This window comes from Nycticebus coucang, chromosome 1 (genome assembly GCF_027406575.1).
Source record: "Nycticebus coucang isolate mNycCou1 chromosome 1, mNycCou1.pri, whole genome shotgun sequence".
NCBI lineage: Eukaryota > Metazoa > Chordata > Mammalia > Primates > Lorisidae > Nycticebus > Nycticebus coucang.
The window spans coordinates 166,828,017-166,852,567 of record NC_069780.1 but is presented as its reverse complement, the minus strand read 5'-3'; the positions used below and the strand labels follow the sequence as shown (position 1 = coordinate 166,852,567).

General features: G+C 39.5%; 1 protein-coding gene across 2 annotated transcripts; it reads left to right on the top strand.

Moving 5' to 3' along the window:
* Positions 1-1,043: 1,043 nt before the first annotated feature.
* IL7R (interleukin 7 receptor) lies at positions 1,044-24,022 on the top strand. Of its 2 annotated transcripts, XM_053592227.1 has the most exons (8): positions 1,044-1,181; positions 5,351-5,489; positions 11,026-11,183; positions 15,474-15,631; positions 17,600-17,771; positions 18,872-18,965; positions 19,862-19,937; positions 20,324-24,022. In XM_053592227.1, exons 1-8 carry the CDS (start codon positions 1,100-1,102, stop codon positions 20,816-20,818), a joined length of 1,374 nt encoding a protein of 457 aa, XP_053448202.1. In that variant the 5' UTR covers positions 1,044-1,099; the 3' UTR covers positions 20,819-24,022. The 2 variants fall into 2 exon arrangements, with proteins under 2 accessions (XP_053448202.1, XP_053448204.1); XM_053592229.1 differs by lacking the exons at positions 18,872-18,965; positions 20,324-24,022 and having other exon boundaries at positions 19,862-19,941.
* The last annotated feature ends 529 nt before the right edge of the window (positions 24,023-24,551 follow it).

Genomic DNA, 24,551 nt, shown 5'->3' with positions numbered 1-24,551 from the left:
TGCTTCCCCCCCATAACCTTAATTGTCATTAATTGTCCTCATATCAAAATTGAGTACATAGGATGCATGCTTCTCCATTCTTGTGATGCTTTACTAAGAATAATGTCTTCCACTTCCATCCAGGTTAATACGAACCATTTTTTTCTTTAAACAAGAGGTCAGTAAACCTTACCATGAAGGGCCAGATGGCCAAGATTTTCCACTTTGTGCATCATACAATCTCTGTCTCGTCTACTCAACTCTGCCATGGTAGCACAAAAGAAACTTTGGCTGATCTACAAATGGGTAATCCTCTCAAAATGTGGATTTAAATGTTGACTGACGCCTCTGCTCTTATTTAAAAACACTCATCTAGACACTATGATTGTGCTCCTTGGAAAATCTCCAAGGTAATTTTACCTTATCAGGAAATCAAGCTGGATTTATTTATAAAAACTTTATTTACAAGAACAGATAGTAGTCCAAATTTGATCCCTAGGCCATAGTTTCCAATCTCTGCATTAAGCAAATAATCCTTGAATGCCTACTACGATGGGTGAAGTCTGAGGAAGTACCAGGGATACACAGAGAGCAAAAAAGAAAACTTGCTATTCTTGTGAAGCTGAGAGGTTGGGGGGGTGGGGGGGGTGAAGCTATTTAAAATAAACTTATAATAAATTATTTCATAAAGTGAAGAATCTTTCTTTAAAACAAAACTTAACTCCAACCAACCAATGGATTAGCTTTGTAGGTTTCAATTTTTATCTTTAAAGTGGGCCCTAGCCCAAAATAACTTGAGCCCACATTTGAATCTAGCACCTTACTTTGAAGTAAGCACATCAAGTCTGGGGCTGCGAGGAATTTCAGAAAGAAATAATAAAATGCTCTTTCTCCCCATGTCCTCCACCTCTGCTTACAGCAGCAATACTTTTACTCGGACTTCCTGTTTCTGGAACTTGCCTACTTTTTTGCTGTGTGTATACTTCCCCCTGTTTGTGGTTAAATAAGCATAAAGCTACAGTTCTGAGACTCTCTCTCTTTCTCTCTCCTCCTCCCCCCTCCCATTCATTTCGTTCACACAGGCTCACACGTCTGTCCTCGCCTCTCCTTCTCTCTCAGAATGACAATTCTAGGTACAGCTTTTGGTATGTTTTTTTATTTGCTTCAAGTCGTTTCTGGAGAAAGTGGCTATGCGCAGAATGGTGAGTCATTTCTAACTTTTCTTAAGGATTTTGGGCTATCTCCAGCACACCTTCAGGGCACTCAGTTCCTCAACAGACCTGAAGTGGGCACTGGGTTGGGCTGGAGATGGAGCACTTACCATGCTCTCAGTCATTTCACGTGTCTTGACCACTAGGGCAGGGGGCAAGGTGGTGGGGAGATGGCCTGCAAGCCCTCAGAATTGTCAAGAAGGAGGGCATTTGACTCTCAAAACGTGGATCTTAAAGGCTGATTGATTCCCCTGCTCTCAAAAAAGACCCATATGGACTCTATAATCATGTTTGCTGGAAAATCTCCAAGGTAATTTTACCTGGTGACAAAGTCAAGCTGGATTTATTTTGTTTGGCTTTTTAGGGGGTTTCAAAAGTATGATGCTTAGGATAAAATAGTATCCAGAAAAAATAGCTTTGTTTGCATTGGCCAGTGTTCTTTTCTCAGCACCTCAATGTGTCTAGAATATAGTAGACACTTAGTAAATGATTTAAAATGTCTTCAAAATTGTTTTTGATAGATTTTTGTGAGAGTTTTAGTAAATAACTGAGGGGGGAAGATCTGAATGTGTTGTCTCATTGAAATACATTTAATTGCCTCCACATCAATAAATTTATCATCTGCAATAATTCTCCTTAAGGTCCTTGAAATATTTAGTAGCTGGGAACAGATCCTGACAACTTAGGAAATGCATTCTCATTCTACCTAAACTAGGCAAAAGTGCCCAGGCAGCAGCAAGAACCACCTGAGAACTTAGCCCACCAATTTGTTGGTGCACATTAAGTCCTTTCCCTTTAAGAGTTAAAAAGCATTTTTCTATAGGCAGTATCAAATACATCAGCCTGATGACTCAACTTAGATATTTTGAGTCCTTTAATTACTAAGGATGGAAATCCCTAGAATTTTCTCACTAAGGGAATTGTCAGAGGGTTGACATTTTGCAGTGTGACCGGTGTGAATCACTCTGGGGGGATGATCGTTATCCTATGGTAAATGTTGCTGTTGCCTGCGTATGAGTTAGCCCAAAAATGTGTGGCAGGGAAACATAATCTTACTCTCCTTTGGTGTAGGATATTCTGTTTCTCCCTGGTGATTATACTTTTTTTTTTTTTTTGCAGTTTTTGGCCGGGGCTGGGCTTGAACCCGCCGCCTCTGGCATATGGGGCCGGCACCCTACTCCTTTGAGCCACAGGTGCCGCCCTGATTATACTATTTTTAAAAGAAATAAGAATTCTAATTGAAAGCATAGTTTTCACTTCACCTTTTTAAATTTCAGAAGTTTTTCCCCAAGATCTACAACCACCTAACCACATGATCACATTAAAATACTTCCCAGTTTGGAGTGTAAGGAATTCACCATCAGCTGCTGCTTGTTGAAAAATGAATTAGTTCTTTGATAACAAGTATAATAAAGAGAATAAAGGAATAACTGTTAAAAATCCATGTAAACTTGTTAATCTACTAACTCTATCCGTTCAGTAGGAAGAAGACTTCTAAACCTTACTGCCTTGCATGTTCCAAAATTTTAAGTTTTTATGGATAAGTATGCTTAGATATTTATTTAAATATTAATAATATTAATTATTGAGCATTTAAAAACAATAGATTTACTCACCATTAAAGCTCCAAGTAATTTCAAAACCATAGTGAGTCCAACACCTTCAATTAACATAGAACTGGTTTTAAAAAAAATCCCAGTGTTGCATATATATTTTCAGAACTAGAATTCTTATTTTATCTCTTCATGCTTATTTCTCAGAAAACATGATAGTCATAGCTAACCCTTAGTGAGTGCTCAATGTGTTCTAAGGTAAGTCTTTGTGTGTATCAATTAATGATTCCTCTAAGCATGAGTTTGTATGTGAGAACACTGAGTCTTACAGAGCTTGGGTACCTGATGGAGCACCTCATCTGCCAGGAAGAGTAGCCAGCATTTAAACCCACATCTGTCCAGGTCTGACACGGTAGGTCTTAATCACTGCATAGGCTACTCTTCCCTAAGAATTTTTCAACTTGTGTCGTGCAAAACATTCTCTTTGTAAAATGCTATGCCATTTTACAAGTAACTGAAGGGACTTTTTCTTGGTTACAGGGCAATTGGCCCAGTAACACCTGCTAATGGGCCAATAAGCTGCTTCTAAAACATAGCCACTTTCAGTGCAGGAAAAGTTATATAAACAGTGCTTTGCGTATTATATGAGAATATACAGCAAGCGTACTTTTCCAGACTGGATGATTAAGGTCAGTGGGAGTCCTTTGTTTTGCTGGTGCCCAGCATTTTCTAGAGTGTACTCTCTCTGGTTTACATTAAGAATTGTAGAGAGTAAGGAGTAAGGCGCCAGCCCCATATGCCAGAGGTGGAGGGGTTCAAACCCAGCCCCGGCCAAAAACTGCAAAAAAGAAAAAAAAAAGAATTGAGACAAAGCTGACCCATAGGAAGTCTGAATCTGAATAGTAATATATACAGTGTGTGCAGAATTGGTGGAATGTACAAAGAAGAGAAAAAGTCCACACAACATAGGGGCTGCCATGGAAGGCCAGAACCATTCTATTTAGAAAGGAGCCAGATCTTATGGAAGAGATCTAACTAAGTCTACAAAATTAGGATGAACATGTTTTAAAATACAAGACCTTTTGTTATTTAACACTCCCATCAGAAGAAGGGTCACACCCAGCCAAAATTACATTAGGAGGCTTTGCTAGGAGCAGAACTGTGAACTGGATGAATTCCAGAAATCAGAAAGGCAAATGCCCAAGGCTGTAAACTGTACCCACAGCTTTTACCTCACAGAGGCTGTTCCAGATTTGTTCCAGATTTATTACTTTGACTGAACTGACCCATCACTCAACTGCTTGGTCCATTCATAACCACTTTCCCACAGAATTTCTATGTTATTTAAGTAAAGGTAGTGTTTTTTTTAACAGCCCATGGCCTCTAGGACATTCAACTGAGATTCGATTTTAGTATATTCTGTGTCCCATTTAAACAAAGCCTTAGGATGAGCGGATATAGTTTCTAGTATTGATGAACCAGAAGGCCTAGAATCAGTCATAGGTTCACACTTGACTACTCAAGAATGACTTTGGTTACTTTAGATTTTCTTAGGTTCTAGTTGGAGTATATTTGCTTATGGATTTTTCCTGCCTCATTTTCCTACTAAATATTGTGAATTACATGCACAAAATATTCATTTAATCATAGAGTCCACAACCTGTCTTAAGAAATCCAATACCATCTGTGACAGATTGTACTTTCCAAAGTGGTGGCAAAAAAAAATCTGATTCCACATTTTCTTCCAGAATCTAGCTACTGTCTATAAGATGTCATACCTACAGAAAAAAAAAAAAAAAAAACCTAGAAGAACAGAAACATTATGTCTAATATTCACAAGAAGGTCTACCAGATCTGAGTCAAGCCAGATCTAAATTTTTCTTATCACTTTTTCTTATCATGCTCAGTCAGTAGCATGAAACAAGTTGCCTTAGCAGTGGTTCTCAACCTTACTAACGCCACAATGTATTTTCATTATTAAAAAGGGGTCGCGACCCACAGGTTGAGAACCACTGCTTTACATGGTCACATGATGGAGATAATTAGTGCTACTTTAAATTGGGGACTTTTGGGGAAAGAACAAACAAACCCCTTTAAAAAGTGAAGTTCTGACTATAAATCAGCTACAATCTTTATAATCTTTCTTCATTTGAAAAAATTGGGAGGGAATAAATTAATATCAACAAGAAAGTCAAAAATGAGATTAAGTAGCATATGAATAATGAGAAGAATCTCTTACGTGAAATGTACAAACATTTCAATGTAACAAATGTAGTAGGAGAAATTCTAGTTTGAATAAAGAAAAATGGCTGTTCAGTGTCTCTTTCTAGTTCTCTAACTTGGAAGTATTTGGAGATTACTTATTAACTGGGGTGCATTTTTTTTTCTTTTAGAAAACTCTGTGTGTGCTGTTTTTGTTTTTTATTTGTTTGTTTCAAAACCCTTTTCTTGTCTTTGCTCCTGGGCTTTTCTTCTTCAAATTAAATATAATCAGTCCTTCATGTATACCACAAAAGTCTGCCAGTTTATTAATGTGATGCCAACTTTCAAAAAAATACTTTTATTTGCTTCATAAACAGCCTGCATGTTTGTTACCCCCCGCCCCAGGAGACTTGGAAGATGCAGAACCCGATGACTACCCCTTCTCCTGCTATAGTCAGCTAGAAGTGAATGGCTTCCATCACGCACTGACCTGTGCCTTTGATGACTCAGACATCAATAGCACCAGTCTAGAATTTGAAATATGGTAAGGAACAGTGATTTCAAGGACATTTAGAAATCCTCTGTCTCTCTTTTCACATGTTCTTTTTATTTTATTTTATTTTATTTTATTTTTTATTGTTGGGGATTCATTGAGGGTACAATAAGCCAGGTTACACTGATTGCAACTGTTAGGTAAAGTCCCTCTTGCAACACGTGTTCTTTTTAATAGCTGCAAAGGAAAGAGTGTGTGACCTAATTAACAAATATTAAAATCTAATGAATTCCCAAGCCTCCTAAAACTCTTTGTCCTTCACCAAGACTAAGGCAAAGCAACTCTTACAGTTTATCTTCATGTTCAGAGGCTACAGCCAAATGTTGCTATTAATCTTGAAGATGTCACATCCTTTCCCCCTTCATAGTAGAATTTAAATCCTGGTTTTCCTAGAATATTCCTCACTAAAAAATTATTTGCCCAACATGAAATAATCTAGTGTCTTCAAGCTTCATTTGGGAGTGAAGTTGCCTTGGTTCCTAATCCCATTATCAGCATCTATGAGTTTTTTGACCTAAAACAAGTTATATAACTTTACCTATGCCTCAGTTTCCCCACCTGTAAAATGAGATAACTTAACTTATATGAAGATTGTGATGGTTAAATACATGCAAACCCCCCAGAATAGTCATCCAGTGGATAATACATAATGCAGAAAAGATACTAATTCTGTGAATATCAGCTGAACTATCCTCTTAACACAGTTGAACTTCAGGTGATCCTCTCAAGGTAAATTTCCCAAAAATCTGCAGGAATAAGTAGGCATTGGGTCTCATTAGGCCTCAGAGTAAAGACAAAAAAATAAAAAAAGCTTCTGGTTTGAAAGTGTAATAAAGAGCTTAGGGAGTTTTATCTTCTCCATTTTCACAAATCATCTTGTGCTGCCAAGAGTTATCTTGGGTAACCTGAAAAAAATACTCTAATGTGAAGTTATGACTTATAGCTATCTCCACTATCTTATCAGATGACCTAATTTTTAGTTAGTTTTATACTGAGAAAAGTAAGTCAAGATCTACCAGTAATAAATGAGGGCTTCCTAAATTCCATAGACCTGAGACATGCCCCCACAATATACAGTCCCAGAGCCCTGAATTCTGTCTTATGTTAATTTTTGGAAGCTTCCTGCATCTATTCATACAGTGCTTCATGCTGAAGTCATTAGATAAACATGGTTTTGAACTTCAATACTATAGTGTGCTCTTAGTCTGCCTCTGTTAGTTCACTTCTCTAACACACTTTCCAGGAATAGAATACTGTTGAAAGAATGGGAACCTATAATGCCCTACGTCTAGGCTACAAGTGGACTACACTACAACAGCCAAACTACTCGTTCAAACAACACACTCATCATTATGGGCAAAACACCCTTCCACACAGAGGTTTGACTGTGGGTTCTCCAACCAGGTGGCAGTGAACCATGTGTTCAATGTGGTTTCTCATGGCCAGGCTGAGGCTGACCTTGCTGTTCACTTTCATTCACACAGTATTTGACCATGCCCTTGCTCACTTGAATGCAGTTTCCTACTTCTCTTAACACATCTCTTGATTTTTTTTTCCTGTCATATTTTACACTGTCCAGAGCCTCTATTTGGGTTTGCAATTGTATTCACATACTTCTGTTGGAAAGGAATTGTCAAAGGCCAGTTTTCAGTGTGAAGTAGTTAAGTAAACTAAGGTACTCCTGGTAGACCAAGTTACTTCTAGAGAGCAGCCATTTTTATCAGAGCTGTCTAGCCCTTCAGGGAGACATTCATGCACCTCAGGTTCGGAGAAGACAATGTATCTCAAATTGAACTCATTTAAAGAGATTACTCTATTTGCTAGGTAGGTTGGGCTTCTTTCTCACAATGAAACTAGCTTCATTGCAGTTTGTTTTTTTCTGTTTTATACATTTATAAAGAAGAAATTGAAATGTACTGAGTGAGCATGGTGCAACCTGACAATGTCATTACAGAGGTGGGGTTGTTGATTGATAGACACCTACCTGATGCCATCTCTCAGAGGGCAAGAAATTTACCACCTGCTCTGGAACTACCACCAGTCTCCCAGGCTTAGAAAGTAAAATTCAGTTACTACTCAATAAGTGGATTTCAGAGAGACTTAGATTAACCAAACTCACAGATTTAGATTACCAGTGTACCAGATTACCTCACACTGACAAATATAAATTATCAGAAAGAACCAAAATTCATACTGGACTCAGGACCTACAAGATTTAGTATCAAGGTCAGGATATGGGCCAGAGAGGGCTAGTGGGTTGCACATCAATATAAATTCACCTTGACTGGAGGCCTGAATATTTTTCATTCACTAAAATTCTAGCCAGATCTCATGTGCCTTGAGTGACAACATTGAGGTTCTGGAAACAGGCACCTGGGTCGGAATCCCAACAGCCACACTTCCCTAACTTTGTCACCAGGGCTAGGGGAGATCACTTAAACTCTCTGATCACAACAGAGTAAAGGGATGAATTTCTGGAATATGATATGTGTCTGTAAATGGTACTTACTCATCTCAGTATGCTTCAATTTTCATTAGAAATATCAAAATGTTGTTTAGTATAGAAGCAAAACAGAGAAAATGTGTTTGTTTAAGTCTAGAGTTATTTGATTCATACCCCAATGCGGTGAATTTTTTTAAAAATTAGTTGCCAGCATTTAAAAATCTATCTCTTTAAAAATCAAATCTGATGGTACTAGTCCCATATAGCACAAGGCAGTGGGAACAGAATTCTGGCTGCTTCTTACAGATGGAAAATTAAATCTCAGTCTTGGCCAGACAGGGTGGCTTACATCTATAATCCTGGCACTTTGGGAGGCTGAGGCAGGAGACCAGGAGTTCTAGACCAGCCTGAGCAGGGATAAGATCTCATCTCTACAAAAAATAGAAAAATTTGCCAAGTGTGGTGGTGCACAGCTGTAATCCCAACTACTTGGGAGGCTGAGGCAGGAGGATCCTTGGAGCCTAGGAGTTCGCGGTTACCGTCAACTATGATTATACCACTGCACTGCAGCCTGGGTGACAGAACAAGACCTGTATCAAAAAAACAAAACAACAACAACAACAAAAATATATATATATATACACATATATATACATATACATATATGTCACTCTTGAACGTAGAACCACTTTCCTCACTTATATTACTTGCATACACCCCATGGGAATTTTAATTTGATACCTTGCTTTTTAAGTGTTTGCATAATTTCCGCTCTCAGAAAGTAATTGTATTTCCTCTATTTCCACATTCTTGAGGGTATTACAATTACTCCCATGTACTGCCCACAGATACCACTTCAAATGTGTCATTTTTTGTTTTCATCAATTACCAACACCATTACAGGCTCCAACCTGATATCTGCCAAGTATTGTTAATTTAATCCTTTCTACAGTAAACCAAACTCTAGCCAGATAGATTCTAGATATGAATCCCTAAAATTGTTCAATATTTTTGAATGAGAGTCTGTCTTTCAGCGTCAACTGAGATATAAAAGCAATAATTTTTTGTTTTGTTTTGTTTTGTTATGTCTTTCAGTATTTCCACATAAATATCTGCTTGCACCAACAAAAGAAATGCATTTATCATACTAAACCATATAAGAGTGGAGGAGGTTACTAGTGTAGAGGTGAGGTTAAGAATCAGGTTAGAACCAGGAGATTTGTGTGAGGGGCATAGGGCTGAAAGTCCTCAAGAAGGGTCCTACAAGGCTGGGTGCCATAGCTTCATGGTTAGAGCATACCAGCCCTGCACACCAGGGGTAGCAGGGTCAAACCTTGCCCAGGCCTGCTTAACAACAACAACAAAGTCCTACAGCATCAAATTCACTAGCCTGAGGTACTACTTGGATACTTGCAGTGTTCTTCCCCCCACCAAAAAAAAAAAAAAAAAAAGGAAAGGAAGAAAGAAACCTAGAATACGTCTGACCAATAAAAATACCAGGCAATCCACAAATGAATGAGCCACTTAGGTAACTTTAAATTTTCTAGTAGCCATGTTTGTAAAAAGGAAAAAGAAATAGCTAAATTAATTTTCAAAAGACTTTTTTAATCTAATGTATCTAAAATATTATTTCAGTATGTGATCAATACAAAAAAAAATATTAGCAAACTATTCTACATTCTTTTTTTCATCCTAAATCTTCAGAATCTAATGTGTGTTCCACACTCAGATCATATCTCAGTTTGAACTGCCCACGTTTCAAGTGCTCTCAATAACCAGGAATGACGTAGTGGTTATTGTGTGGGCAGTGTAGCTTGAGAATATCCCTAGCCAATTTTACCATTAAGTATGATATTAATATACTTAAAGAATTTTTATAAATACTCTTTATCAAGTTGAGGAAGTGTTCTGCTATTTCTTACCTGCTGAGAGTTCTTAATCATGAATGGGCATTGAATGTTGTCAAACGCTTTTTTCTGTATGAATTGGAGATGGTCAGATTATTCGTGTGTCTTATTTTGATAATGTGGCAAATTATATTAATTGATCTTTAAATGTTTAACCTACTTTGCTTTCCTGGGATTCATCCCGCTTTGTCATAATATATTAAAATCAATATGCTAACATTTTCTTGAGGAACTTTGTAAATACAGGGATATTTGTCTGCAAATTTGCCATCTATAATAATTTTGCCAGGTTTTTGTACCAGAGTTAAGCTAGATTCAAAAAATACATTGAGAAGGGTCCATTCCTCCTCTGTTTTCTAACAGAATTTGTATAAGCTTGGCACTATTTTTTTCTCATACATTTGATAGAATTTTCCAGTCTATAACCATTAGATACAGGTTTTTCTTTATGGGAAAGTTTATTGCTAATAAATTTAATTTGTTTGAAAGAAATAGAACTATTGAGATAATTCAGTTTCTATGTGGGTCAGTTTTACTAATTGTGTTTATAAACTTTTTTCATTACATGCATTGGACTGTGTTTTTAATTTCTTTACTATGTTTTTAATGTCTGCATGTTCTATGGTGATATCCCCTCTTACATTCCAGATATTGGCAGTTTACATCTTGCTTTTTTTTATTAACCAATTTTGTCAGTGTTTAATCAGCAAAAATTACCTATGAAAATCCCTTATGTATATGTTATAATATACATATAATTCTTTAGACTATTTTATCATTTCCTTTAACTGTTTTTTGATCAATGTTTCTGTATAGCCCTTATTTCTCCAATTTATTTCTGCAAAACATGAAGTAAGCAATTACCTTTTTACCTAAAAATGTATTTGTTTTTCAATGATCATTTATAAAAAATAGGAAGGTTTTTTTTTCATACTTTTCATGAACATGCTTTGACTATTGCAGGTTCAATTGTGTCTAATGAATGAGTAAATCGTCATTGAGTGTAATGTCAGCAGAAGGGCACATTATGTTAATTCGTTCTCTCTCTCCGGTGTGCATCCACTCACCCACGTACCTATAGATAGAGTGAATACAGTGAAATGTACATATGGTACTCTTCCATTGAATAAAGAACTTCCTACTTGAACCAAGACAGATTCCTTTTTTTGTTTTACAGTGGGGCCCTTTTGGAGGTAAAGTGCCTGAATTTTAGTAAGCAGCAAGAGGCATATTACATCAAGACAAAGAAATTCTCACTGATTGGAGAGAGCAAAGTATGTGTGAAGCTCGGAGAAAAGAGGATAAGTTGCAAAGAAATGAACGTAGTCAAGATAGGTAAGAAGCTGTTGTATAGAAGATATGGTTTTATTTTTTGATCTGAAGACACTGTTTCTGTACTTTTTGTGTGTTAAAAGTAGATACATAGTATAAACAATTAGCAATAGGAAATAGCAAATTTTCTAATGCACTTTTTAAAAATATGAACAATTTGAAGATTATACTACTAATTCCTACTATTAAAGAATTCTGAGTATCTTCAAACCCAGCTATGAAAGAGGGTGTTTGACACCTGCGGTTCAGGAAAGAGCTTATTTACATGAAGCTTCTAACTGGAGCGGGGCCTCCTGTCATCCATGCGCATGCCCTTTCCTTCCTCCCCTGGCCTGCTCCTGAATTCCCTGTAGTCTCTCTGTATCTTCACCAGACTCTGAGTGTGTTTAGCTAACATATCGAGTTATTTTCCAAAGTAAATATGTCCTCTGTATTGGAGTGCACCATATACATAAGGGAAAGCGAACCAATAGGAGAGAAAGATAGGTAGATAAAGACAGATGGTAGATAGATGATAGATAGATACAGAGATTGATAGAGATAGAGATAAGATGATAGAAGATAGATAGATAGATAGACAGACAGGAGAGAGATTTCTGTTAAGGATTTGGCTTATGTGAATGTGCAGGTTGGCAAGTGCAAAATCCACAGAGCAAGCCAAAACCATAATTTCAAGAGTGTAGCCTTGAGTCCAAATTCTACAAGGCAGGAAACTCAACTAGACTTTCGATATTGCATTCTTGTGATACACTTGCTGCTTCTTCCAAGAACTTCAGGACGATGTTCATCACATTATGGAGGATCATTGCTTTACTCAAAATCTATTGATTTAAATGATAATCATGTCTAAATAAAATACCTTTAGGAAGGTATTTGACCAAACAACTGGGCACCGTACCCTAGCCTAGTTGACATATAAAATTAACTGTCACAGCTTCTAAGAGACTTACCACTGAGGAATGAAGCACAACCAAATCTGATTTGGCCAATATACAGATTATACTTAGCCAAAAATGAATGTTAATGATTAAATTTCAAATAAAATTGCAATATCAGCATATTTCATTTGGTTCTGTATAATATTCATACACATAATGATATGAATCACTAAATCCATTTAAGTATCTGGTTATAAGTCAATGTTAATTACCAATTCACCATTTGGTTACCAGTCAAGTAAATCAAAACAATCAGAGAGACTGGGTATACAGATACAAAAATATTTTCAATTATTTACGGATTTATGACCCTGAGGTGAAAAAAGCTTTTCCTCCTATTTTTTCCTCCAAAAGCTCAGAGGTACTCTGATATAGGGGATTTGTAATCCAATTATGATATATCACTGCAATGGAACATTAACTATTTGCATTTATTCTACCTATTAGATGTCAAAGGTGGAGATTTAAAAGAGAAATAATATATGTAAGAGAAAAATTATTCAAAGTGACTAAAGATATACATTCTTTTGTTGGTTTTAAATACTAACATTATTTCTTTCCCAATTTCCACCTCTCTTTCACCCTCAAAATTAAAAGTAAGGAAGCAACGCTCCTTACAAAGAGTGTGAACCTTCGTTCAGCTTTGTCTCAGCTTTATTTCACTAAGATGGCAAAGTACAGAGTAAAAACAGAAGTTCCATGTGTGAATGATTATTGTGTGAATGATTATCTTGTGAAAAAGCAAACGTAGTGGAAGAGAGACAAGATGTTAGGCAATGGTTATGCTGTAGAGCGCACAGTAACCTTGGCCATAGCGGGAAAGGAGGTAACAACAATGTATCTGCAAGGACAAGAACACACTGGGTTTGGATCCCTTGGAGACTAGCCTTCTATGGACGGATGTTCAATTTGTTCACTGCACAGAGTGAGGGAACATCTAAATGTTCACCATTTGCATTGCAAACATATATTGCTTTCTCTGAGAGCGAGCAGAGGAGGCAGAGATTTTTGGTCTTCTGACAAAGTCCTACAACATCAGGGGAGAGCCCTTTCTCACACAAACTCACACCAGCACACAAGCCCTGGCATGCACATGAGCACAGCATACTCAGAGCCTCCAGGTGACACCCTGCCACATCCAAACACCCAGCTATTACACACCCAGTGCTCTCAGAGGTCAACACTGTGCACCCCACAGCAGACTACAAACCTGACATGCCTCATCTGAGAGGTGAGGGGAAGAGATCAGGTGTGCATTCTGCTGGGAGCACAGGCCTGAGAGGAAGGGGTGGTGTGAGTCTTCTGGGGCTTCAGAAAGCACCCTAGGCAACCAAGATGAGAGGTGGGGCAGGTCAGTCTCACGGCAGCATCTTCTCCTGGTCCTAATGTGACATTTCATCAATGGAACTGCCTACTATTTAACTGAATTTAAGCTGGATGCTCCTGATTGAACCCCAGAGCCAGAACCCCCCACTGCAACCACCTGCTCCCTCATATACTTGCCCTTGTGAGGCTTGCGGGGGCAGCACCCTGCCTTCCTACTTTTCTTGGTAGAATAGCTACGATTGTTCAGATTGTAAAAGATTATATTATCTTTTAACAATATTGCTTAAGGAACGAGCACCATTTTCTAATTTGTTCAAAGATATTGTTGGGATAGAGACAGGCCTGTCCAGAGAGTTCTTGGATAATCCATGTGAAATTACAGGGTATAGAAACAAAAGCTAAATGAAGAACGAGCCTCAGAATCAGACAGATTTAAATTCTGTTAAACCGTTTTGCAAGGGCCTGAACGTAAGTTAACTAACTTCTCTGAGACAGAGTTTCCTTCTCAGCATGGTGGTGAGAAGTGATTGTCGAAAGGCAGGATAAGCAAACCACTCAGCACTTAGTAGGTGTGTTCTTCCCTCAGTTCATTCACTATTCAGAGAGGGCACAGGCATCAGTGTCAGAAGGTCTTGCTGAAAATGGAATGAAGAGTAGAAATGGTCGGGCAGATGTGGGAGGGTGGCCACGGTTCTTTGTTGGGCTGTTCCTCTACACCAGGAGTTCTCAACCTGTGGGTCGCGACCCACAGGAACTATATTAAAGGGCCATGGCATTAGGAAGGTTGAGAACCACTGCCACCCACAGCCTTTCCTCCTGCTCCCTTTACCTTCCCTTTGGGTGACCCGTGTAAGGGTAAAAAAGGATAAATGTGCCCTTTTATGGGACACCTAAGGGTAAAGAAGAAGTCACTTATTTTCAGTACCTGTAGGGCAAGGCAAGAGCAACTTAGGGAGTCACCATAATGAAAAAGTGACTTCAGTAATTAGGCCAAACTCTGCCACCAAGGCTTCATTTTATGGGGCCATTAAGTCAGCCTAAAGTCCAGATCAGATAGCCTAGAATGCAGCTCTGTCTACTGAGTGCAAGTTTGATAAGCACATACCTTCTCATTAATGACTGAGCCTGAGACAAGTGACATGAAAAAAATAGGGACCCCATCCCCAGAAAACTAACTTCCCAGGCTGTGGTTGATGAGCTGCCATGGGGCCAGAACACGGACATCTCAATGCTTGTGTAGGAAATCAGTACCTTTCTCAGGGTTTGCTCTGCCTTAAATGATACCCCGGTCACTCCAACAGCATAGCACATGTGGCACGTTGGATCCTAAGGTCAAGTTTGCAAGGCAGGCAGACAGAGCCCAAGAGCAATCCAGAGTGAACACAGCTGAGGCTGACAGAGGAGACTCCCTGAGGCCACTCCAAAAGTTACAAGTGAGGACGTGGCATGAGGTGCAAGGCCTCCGGGATAGAGCCCAATTTTATTGGAAGAATGAAGACTCAAAGTTTAAATACTGCTGCATTCAGGATAGTTAATAACAAAGTTCTCCAGTATTGAAAAGAGAAAAGAGAGTGAGTCTTAGTGTAAAATGAATACTAACTGCTATAACAAAAAAGCTCCCAAACATATTTCCCACACACCGTGAATTTATTTCTCACTCATATCAGAGTCAAAATCAGTGTTTCTAAGCTGTGGATGGAGCTCCTCCAGCCAGCGTCCAGGGCCCCCTTCCATCTTGCAGCTTCACCATCTTTGGTGCAGGACTCCGTGTGCTGGGAGGGGACGGAGCACAGGAGTCACACCTGGGAGTGTCTCTAGGCTGGGCTAGGAGTAGGGGTGCACTCACCTGCAAGGGAGGCTGGGAAGCAGGGCCTGAATTTGCATCCTGCAAGAAGAGGTGATTTTCTGAAGAGTTAGCCAGTTGCAGAAGAAAGGGTCAGAGTGATCTTCAGAGAAGATGGGTTTCAAATATTACAATTATTTCTTTGACTGCCCTTTATACAGACTCCATTTGTTCTTCTTTTCCCAGTTAAACCAGAGGCTCCTTTTGATGTAAATGTTGTCTATCGTGATGGAGCACATGACTTTGTGGTGACATTTAATACATCACATTTGCAAAAGAAGTATGTAAAAAAATTAATGCATGATGTCGCCTACCGCCAGGAAAAGGTTGAAAACAACTGGATGGTATGTAGATTGAGCACATTTATAAAATAAGACCTTTTTAATGTGACACGTGTTATTGTCCTAGACATGCATTTGCACTGGGAGGGCCTACCAATTTTGTTTTCATAATGTACCTCTACTGAAAGAAGCTCCCAACCTTGTGTGGGCTTCAGGCCTCGCAAAAACCTGGATCTTCCCTGGCACAAACTGTTCTAGCTCTGATTTTTTTTTTCTTGCTCTATTTTTTGTCTTTAGGGTATTTCAAAGTTAGTTAGCTGGATAACAATATGGATTGAGACTAAATTGATCCTCTTTATGTGTGAGCCTCAAAAAGTGTGATGGCTTTATGCCACTTTCACAGGCAAATCAGGCAAAAAAATATCTCAGGGTATAATCACCTAGTCACAGTCACAGTAGGATTTGTGGGAACGTGAGGTATGAGGAGATGTGAAATGTTTCCCTTTGTTCTGTTTTTATTTTCAAGTCCAAGGTCTTAGTTCTTTATATAACAACTTAATTTTTACCAATCATAATGTGGAGGGTTATGATTCCTTGATATTAGAATGACTGAGAAGACCCTAATATATATTTTGAGGAGGAGGTAAGGGAATAGATGAATGTCCTGGATTATCAGATTTCTAGAATAACTTCTGGCCTTTCTGTGCCACAGGGATAGAAAATAGATAATAGTTTCTCTTTCACAAGGCCGGTTTCTTTCTCAAAGCCAGCAGACTGCTCACTTATTCCTACTGTCCGCTTTCTTTTCTCAAGCCAAGACCATCTTTGCCTATGTGCAGCATGCTGCTCATGTCAAGAGAAGGCCTGCCCCATCTACCTGCTCTCCCCCATGACCCACATGCCCCACCCCTGCACATGCACGAACTAGGTGAACTTGACCTGCCCTTTTTCATTATTCATCTGAAAATCATACCAATGAAAAAGCAGCTTTAGTGCTAAAAAGAATTGAATAAATGGTGCCAGAATAATCCCTGAGGTGGGGGTTTCACTGGAGGGCAAAATTAAATGCCTAACACCCTTCTTCTAACAACAATAGATGATTTAAGGAAATTGTATAAAAGTGAAACTCTAAACAAGCTAAAAAGAATATCAGCACGTGTTTATTTAATCTTGACATGAAAAAGAACATTCTAAGCATCAAATCTATAGAAGAAAGGGAAAGATAGATACATATAACTACATAAAAAGTAAAGGCTTACACATGTCAACACACACAATAATCAAAATCGTGAGCCAAATTGAAAATTAGGATTAAATTTCCACATATGCAGCTCAGGGATGGTCAATATCTTTAATACATAAAGAGTTTTTATAAATCATTTTTAAAAAGACAAATATCACAATAGAAAAATGAACAAAAAATTTGGAAAAGTCTCAAAAATAATATATGCATTCATATATTTCATAAACATAAGAAAATTGATTATAAAATACATACAAATATAAATTAAATGGAGTACTTTTCATCTACCACATTGATAGAGCTTATTTTTCTTTTAAGCATAATACACAATGTTAGGAAGACTATTGTCTGTATATTACTACTCGCAATGCAGAAAGGTATCTTTCTAGAGGGAAAGGATTTCTGATCAATAACCTAACCTTTCATCTTTGGCATGTGAAAGGGGAGAGGAAACAAAAGGAGAAATTGGAACATAGAAAGGAAAGTGGGAGCCTGGGGGTGATTTATACCCACCTGAAGTAGGAGTGCCCAATTCACTGGACTAAAATCCCATCACATCACTCTCCTCCTCGGCCATTCTCAGTATTATCTATGAGCTCATGGACTCTGGCACTAACTCTACTGCTGACTCCTCCACATAGTAAAACTCATGTTGTAACAAATATGAGAGAACCTCAAGACAGTGTGTATTTGACTACAGGGGTTCCACTTGAAATGATTTGGGAGATCTAGGCAACACCTCCTCTCGTTTCCATCCTGAAAATGCAATGGCGCTTTTTACTCTTTAGCACGTGAATTTGTCCAGCACAAGGCTGACACTCCTGCAGAGAAAGCTACAACATGATGCAATATATGAAGTTAAAGTTCGATCCATCCCTTACTCCCTCGACTATTTTGAAGGCATCTGGAGTGAATGGAGTCCTAGTTACCACTTCAGAACTCCTCCAGTGACTCTTCCAGGTGAGGAGTGGGGGTAGTTTTTATTCCCCTACAGAGTTTTGTGTGTCAAACTGTGGGAGTCGGCACCCTTCCCCGTTGTCTTCTTACACTTTCTTTGTAGATCAGCCTATACCGGTTTCACTCCTTTTTTGAAAAATATGGAAGTAGGAGGTGGGGGTCCTTAACAGCTGATTAGTGCAGGCTGTCTAGAGCAATGTCCTGGGCATTCCTGGGAGCTGCTAATAAGTCTGAACAAAATCCTCACCCACCACCTCCAGCTAATCATGTTAACATGGAATCCTAATAGCTGGTATCCCTAGGACCCCACTGGAGAATACCTTTGTTGATGCAAGTGAACAGGCTGTTGTGACTGTCTTGGGTCTCATTTTTCAGAATGATGATGACATACTTAAGGGCTAGGAATTGAGATGGCCAGGAGAGCCAGAGAACATGGCTCAAGCAGCCCTAGAACCCCACGTTTACCTTTCCTAGGAGGGGGCAGATGAGAGAGTCTTCTATCATACCAGCTTCCCATCCCTGGAACTTGCTATGACTACAGGGTGACCATCTATCTCCTTTTCCCCTGCTCTGGTTTGGCCTCTTTCCTTTGGTGGAAAGTTGAGAAGAGAAGAGCTGGTGGTACCTCTGATGCTAGATTATTTTACATTTCAAGTGGCAGATATTCTGGGCTTGGCCACCCAAGTCAGTGCCACTTAAGCCAAAATTTTGCTTATTTTTGTTGTTTGGAATTCATTGAGGGCACAAAGAATTAGGTTACACTGATTGCATTTGTTAGATAAAGTCCCTCATATAATTGTGTCCTAGCCCCAAGAGGTGTGCTGTATACCATGGCCCCCCATCTCCCTCCCTGCTCCCCTCTCCCCACTTGCTTATTCCCCTACCCTCCCCTTGTATTAGCTCGTCTACTATCTTCATATTAGAATTGAGTACATTGGACTCTTTATTTCCCAATAAATCTAGCACATCATCCTGTCTATTGATGAGCAACTTTTAAAAAATAATAAATGGGCCCCCATAACTATATAAAGTCAGAGCGTCCTGAACGTCTATCCCAATGCCTTCTTACTCAATGCTAACTATGTTCTATCCTTGTATTCCAGAGGAGATGGATCTGGTGCTACTAACTATCAGCATTTCGAGCTTCTTCTCTGTGGCTCTCTTGGTCATTCTGGCCTGTGTGTTATGGAAAAGAAGGTGACTTCCTTCATCTATTCAATAGGATGATTATGTGGGATCCCAGACTTCAGAACTTGAGCCCCATTTATTGACATGAAAACTGCAAAGAGGAATAAGGAATAAGGAATCTAGTGCCCAGTATCACTCTCCATCCTTTGGCATCAGTGAATTTCCACAGTTGATTTCATAAGAGGCAAAAATATATAAACTGGGCATAAGGCAAACCTTTTTCCCAAATAGGGAATTCTTTAAGGCAGTGTTTCCCAAGATTTTCCTCCAAAGTATTCTAACAGGTATAGAAGGCACCACCCATGGCAAATGTAGGATTCACTTAAGTCCTGATATTCAGCACACAAATTTATAGAACTTTTGCCATGATAGGGCGCTGTTTGTTTCATCATAAAAATTATGTTTTAATTATGCACCATTTATTTAATGTTCCAGGAATATGCCCTCAGCACAGGGCTATATAATCGCAGCATTACAAATACCCTAATTTGTAAAGTACTAAGCAATTTCCTCTGGACAAATTAGGAAATATCCCCCACTTCCACTAAATTAGGGCAAAGGAATTGCTGCCCTAAAGAGAAGGACTAAGACAACAGCCCTCAATTGGAATAAATGACCAGCCAAATTATAGCTCCAGAGCACCACAAAAGACACCTCATCACAGCCTCTTCCCTCTAGGGCTCTTTCCCAGAGGTGTGTTGATGTCATGTTGTATTCACAGAGTAGATTACTGGCAGCGGTCTCAGGTACAACCCTCCTTGGATTAATAGGGAACCTAGGCCCAGAGAAAGCAAGTCACTTGGCTATAGTGACCAACTTTAGCAGGACAGCCAAGACTAAATATGCTCCACTACTTCCTGGACTCTGTGACATTCACTTCATTTACTGATGTCCTCTGATTTCAGGATTAAGCCTGTTGTATGGCCCAATCTCCCAGATCATAAGAAGACGCTGGAACAACTGTGTAAGAAACCAGGAAAGGTGAGTGTTTTGTGGTCTTACAAAAGCACTAGTTGGCAGTATCACAGTCACCAAGAATGCTCTTCCAGGACAAGGAAAAGGTGAGTCTCAACGTTGGGTCTTTTGTGCATCCCATAACTAGGGTCTATCATAACCCCTGGCTGTAGTGGGGAACTAAAATGAGATACAAGTCTCAGACCTTCTGGGCTTCCCAGGGCTGGAGGGCACAGCCAGTGGACACCACAACCCTGAAGTGTTGCAGCACCTCCAGAAGCAAACTGAGAGACACATGGGAGATTCTCTGATGTTCCCTGTCTGAAGGTGTCTAGTCCTTTTCCTGAACTGGACATTTGGTGATCCATCTCTCTCTTGTACCGTCTAAATGCCTTCTCTCTTTTTCTGTGCAGAATTTGAATGTGAGTTTCAATCCTGAAAGTTTCCTGGACTGTCAGATTCACAAGGTGGATGGCATTCAGTCTAGAGATGAGGCAGAAAGCTTTCTACAAGAAGTGTTTTCTCCACAGCTAGAGGAGTCTGAGAAGCAGAGGTTTGGAGGGGGTGTGCAGGGCCCCTGCTGGCCATCTGAGCATACAGTCATCACTCCAGAAACTGTTAGAGGAGAGTCACCCCTTGGGTGCCTGGCCGGGAATGGCAGTGCATGTGATGCCCCTGTACTCCCCTCCTCCAGGTCCCCAGAGACTGGCCAGAATGGGCCTCATGTGTACCAGGGGCTCCTGCTTAGCCCTGGGACTACAAACAGCTGCCTAACCCCTCCATTTCCTCTCCAGTCTGGAATCCTGACATTGAACCCAATCGTTCAGGGGCAACCCGTCCTCACTTCCCTGGGACCAAGTCCAGAAGAAGCCTATGTCACCATGTCCAGTTTCTACCAAAACCAGTAAATAAGTTGTGAGAAGACAAGACTGAGCCCACCATGACCAACAAAGGTGACTGCGAGTTCTAGAACTCCCACTCTCCCTCACAGCACAAAGAAGAGAAAATTGACAAAACCCCACTGGATGGTCTAGAGGACTCTGAAACATAGCTTTGACCATGCCAGCCTGGTTTAGTGACCTTCAACATGACAAGAAACATCCTGCTTCTATCTTGTTGATTTGGTCACAAGGTGACTCAGTGATTCAGTTATTTAAAAAAAAAAAAAAAAAGCAAGAAAGAGAAGAGCCAAGGAAAAAATGGAAGGGTGAGGAAGGCAAGACAAAAGCAGGAAAGGGAAATGAGAATGATAGTTGCCATTATTAGGACTTGCCATCTCCCCAGTGCTATGCAAGTGCTCTACACGCCTTATCTGTCTTCATCATCACCATAGTCCTGGGAAGTGGAGGCAATTCTTATTCTCTTTTAATAGATAAAGAAATTGAGAATTAAGGGATTAAGTAACTCACCTATATTGCTCACTTGGCAGGGGATAGAGCCAAGATCTGATGGCTGAGAGTCCAGCTGCAGTTCCCTGAGCCACGACCCTTCCTCTTCACTAGGCATTACCCCATTTGTGAGTACACAGGGTGATCACATAATTTATTATCCAAACTAGGTGTGAAAGTATTATAGCTAGCTATGTGAAAAGAAGGCAAGGAGAAGCCACAAAGCCCATTTGATTTCATTTGTCTGAAAACAAGTTCAAGAGGGAATAAATTAGAAGCCCAGTATTTCTCTTGCTAGTTTTCAAGACCACACTCGTCTTCCTGCCACCACACTGGCACTTTTGAACAATGAGGGGGGACTAATCCTTCACATGTTTATAGACATTTCCCCAATTCAATGTATCCCCAAATTTTCCTAAGTTCTAACAGCCCTAGATGTTACCACAAACCTCAGGGATAAGGAGTTATATATGCAATGAGAGAACCCACTGAGACCGTGTTACTGAGATACAGAGAAGAGATGCATTATGAACATTTGAGATTTGTCTTCTTACCTTCCTTGGTCTAGATGATTTCTAGTGACTAGCTCAAACCAAGTCAAGGCAGCTGAGCAAAGTCATCTCGGGGGAGTATAATTGACCCCTACTCCCTCATCCCCCAGACCCTGGCTGTTCACAGAACTGAAGAAAGGTTCTTCCAGGGTTTTGTTTGGGGGTTGTCATTGTTTTTATGTTAAATCTTCTTCTTTAGAAAGACAATGTTTTCAATATTTTAATTTTGTTATTTGTTTTGTTTTGTGCTGTGTGTGAATAGGGTTTTAATTTGCAGACTAATGGGCCTTGTCTGTTGGCAATCAGGCCATGTTGTTCTTCAATGAATGTTTCACTTTCCAAAGTGCTCTCCTCTGCATCAGTAGTAACAAGCACAACATCATAATTCCTTAGATTTGCTTAGGGCTTTTGTGATTTCTAAAGTACTTCCCTAAGCATTCTTTTCCATCTCCTTGGTTGGTATTTATGAAAAGCCTGCTATGTGCCAGCCATAGTGTTAGGCACAGGAGATCTAAAGATAGATAAGGATGGCACCCTGCCTCATAAAGTGACAGCTTTGTAAACAAGTTATCATCATAATACAAGATGCTATAACAGAAGTATATTGAAAGTGCCCTGTTGGAGATAGTCACGAAAAATACCACTAAATAACACAGATTTGCCTGGAGGAAAAGAACCTTCTTGGTGTGAAGTAGCAGAAGACATTTCCAACAGGTGGGAAATAGGTCTCAAAGAGAAGGTTACAAAAGATCTCCTGCCCAACCACTGTCCCTGGTACCTCATTCACAGAGGTTCTTTTAAACATTTTATTATTATCTTTGGGAAATTTTGGACCCAGAGAGGACAGGTAAAGTGATCAACTTCACATGAAGTCTGAATTGGGAGCCATAATTTCCTATCCCCGATGTAAACAGACAGATGACTATAGAGGAAGAAACATCGAGGTCCCTCCAGCTCTAAAATCCTCTGCTTCTGTGCTGTCTGACAGATGTCATCGCTGAAATTTAGTGTCTATCTGTATTGGAGGCATTTAAAATCCACACATTATACTCTTGTCACCATAACTGCTCCTAATGCTTCATTATGTACTTAAGGACAATGTGTAATGTAAGATTACAAATTGGTTCTGCCTAAGCCCTTACTGGATCTTATTAAGAAAGAAAAACTGGCCAGAGACCATGTATAAATCAGAGATGTAAATTGCCATTTCTGTATAGCATGAAAGGAAAAGACAACAGAAATTGGCAGCTAGTTTGGTCAAGCAGCCATGTCTGTGCCTGGGGCACCCTCGCTGATTCGGTTCATTTTCTATCTGCCTTTGCCTTTTCCTTTAATGTGGTTTTTGTAGGAATTAGCAACAGAAAAGCCAGCATGGCCTGTTTCAGACGTGCATACTTGTGTTTTCTCAGTTCTTCTGGAGAGGCCACAAGACTTGCAACTGGCCAGGAAAAATTCATGGTAAAGAGCATGGAAATGATTTAGATCAGGTGGCATTTTCACCAGCTTGGTGGTTTCTCTTAGGGGTTGTTCCTAAAAATATCCATCATTCACTACAGGGAGGTCTCTGATTTGACTGCGTACTTTCCACATGCATTACAAACATTTTGCAGAGCTGCTAAGTATATAAGTATATGATGTGTGTTACCATCTCATATTTAATTAAATGCTCCAAAACTCTTCATGACTGTCCTTGTCTTCTGTGACAACTGTGGGTAGAGGGATCCTCAGAATGGACCACACGTCTCCTCAGCCACTGGAGACAGGCTGATGTCATTTGCTTTCACTTTTTTTTTTTTACTAAATCATAGCTGTGTACATTAATGCAATCATAGGGCACCATACACTGGTTTTATAGACCATTTGACACATTTTCATCACACTGGTTAACATAGCCTTCCTGGCATTTTCTTAGTTACTGTGTTAAGACATTTATATTCTACACTTACTAAGTTTCACCTATACCCTTGTAAGATGCACTGCAGGTGTAATCCCACCAATCACCCTCCCTCCAGCCATCCTCCCCCCTTGCTCCCCTCCCTCTCCCACTATTCTTAGGTTATAACTGAGTTATAGTTCTCATATGAAAGCCATAAATTAGTTTCATAGCAGGGCTGAGTACATTGGATCCTTTTTCTTCCATTCTTGAGATACTTTACTAAGAAGAATATGTTCCAGCTCCATCCATGTAAACATGAAAGAGGTAAAGTCTCCATCTTTCTTTAAGGCTGCATAATATTCCATGGTGTATATATACCACAATTTATTAATCCATTCGTGGATCGCCGGGCACTTGGGCTTTTTCCATGACTTAGTAATTATGAATTGGGCTGCAATAAACATTATGGTACAAATATCTTTGTTATAATGTGATTTTTGGTCTTCTGAGTATATACCTAGTAGAGGAATTATAGGATTGAATGGCAGATCTATTTTTAGATCTCTAAATGTTCTTCAAACATCTTTCCAAAAGGAATGTATTAATTTGCATTCCCACCAGCAGTATAGAAATGTTCCCTTTTCTCCACATCCACACCAACATCTCTGGTCTTGGGATTTTGTGATATGGGCTAATCTTACTAGAGTTAGATGATATCTCAAAGTAGCTTTGATTTGCATTTCTCTGATGATTAAGGATGATGAGCATTTTTTCATATGTCTGTAGGCCGTGCGCCTGTCTTCTTCAGAAGTCCCTTGCCCAGCCT

Bases quoted from the DNA above. Each gene is read 5' to 3' on its own strand.
- IL7R (XM_053592227.1), top strand. From the start codon at position 1,100: ATGACAATTCTAGGTACAGCTTTTGGTATGTTTTTTTATTTGCTTCAA. The intron at 5,490-11,025 runs GTAAGGAACAGT...TTTGTTTTACAG, and splicing joins AGTCTAGAATTTGAAATATG to TGGGGCCCTTTTGGAGGTAA. The intron at 18,966-19,861 runs GTGACTTCCTTC...CTCTGATTTCAG, and splicing joins TGTGTGTTATGGAAAAGAAG to GATTAAGCCTGTTGTATGGC.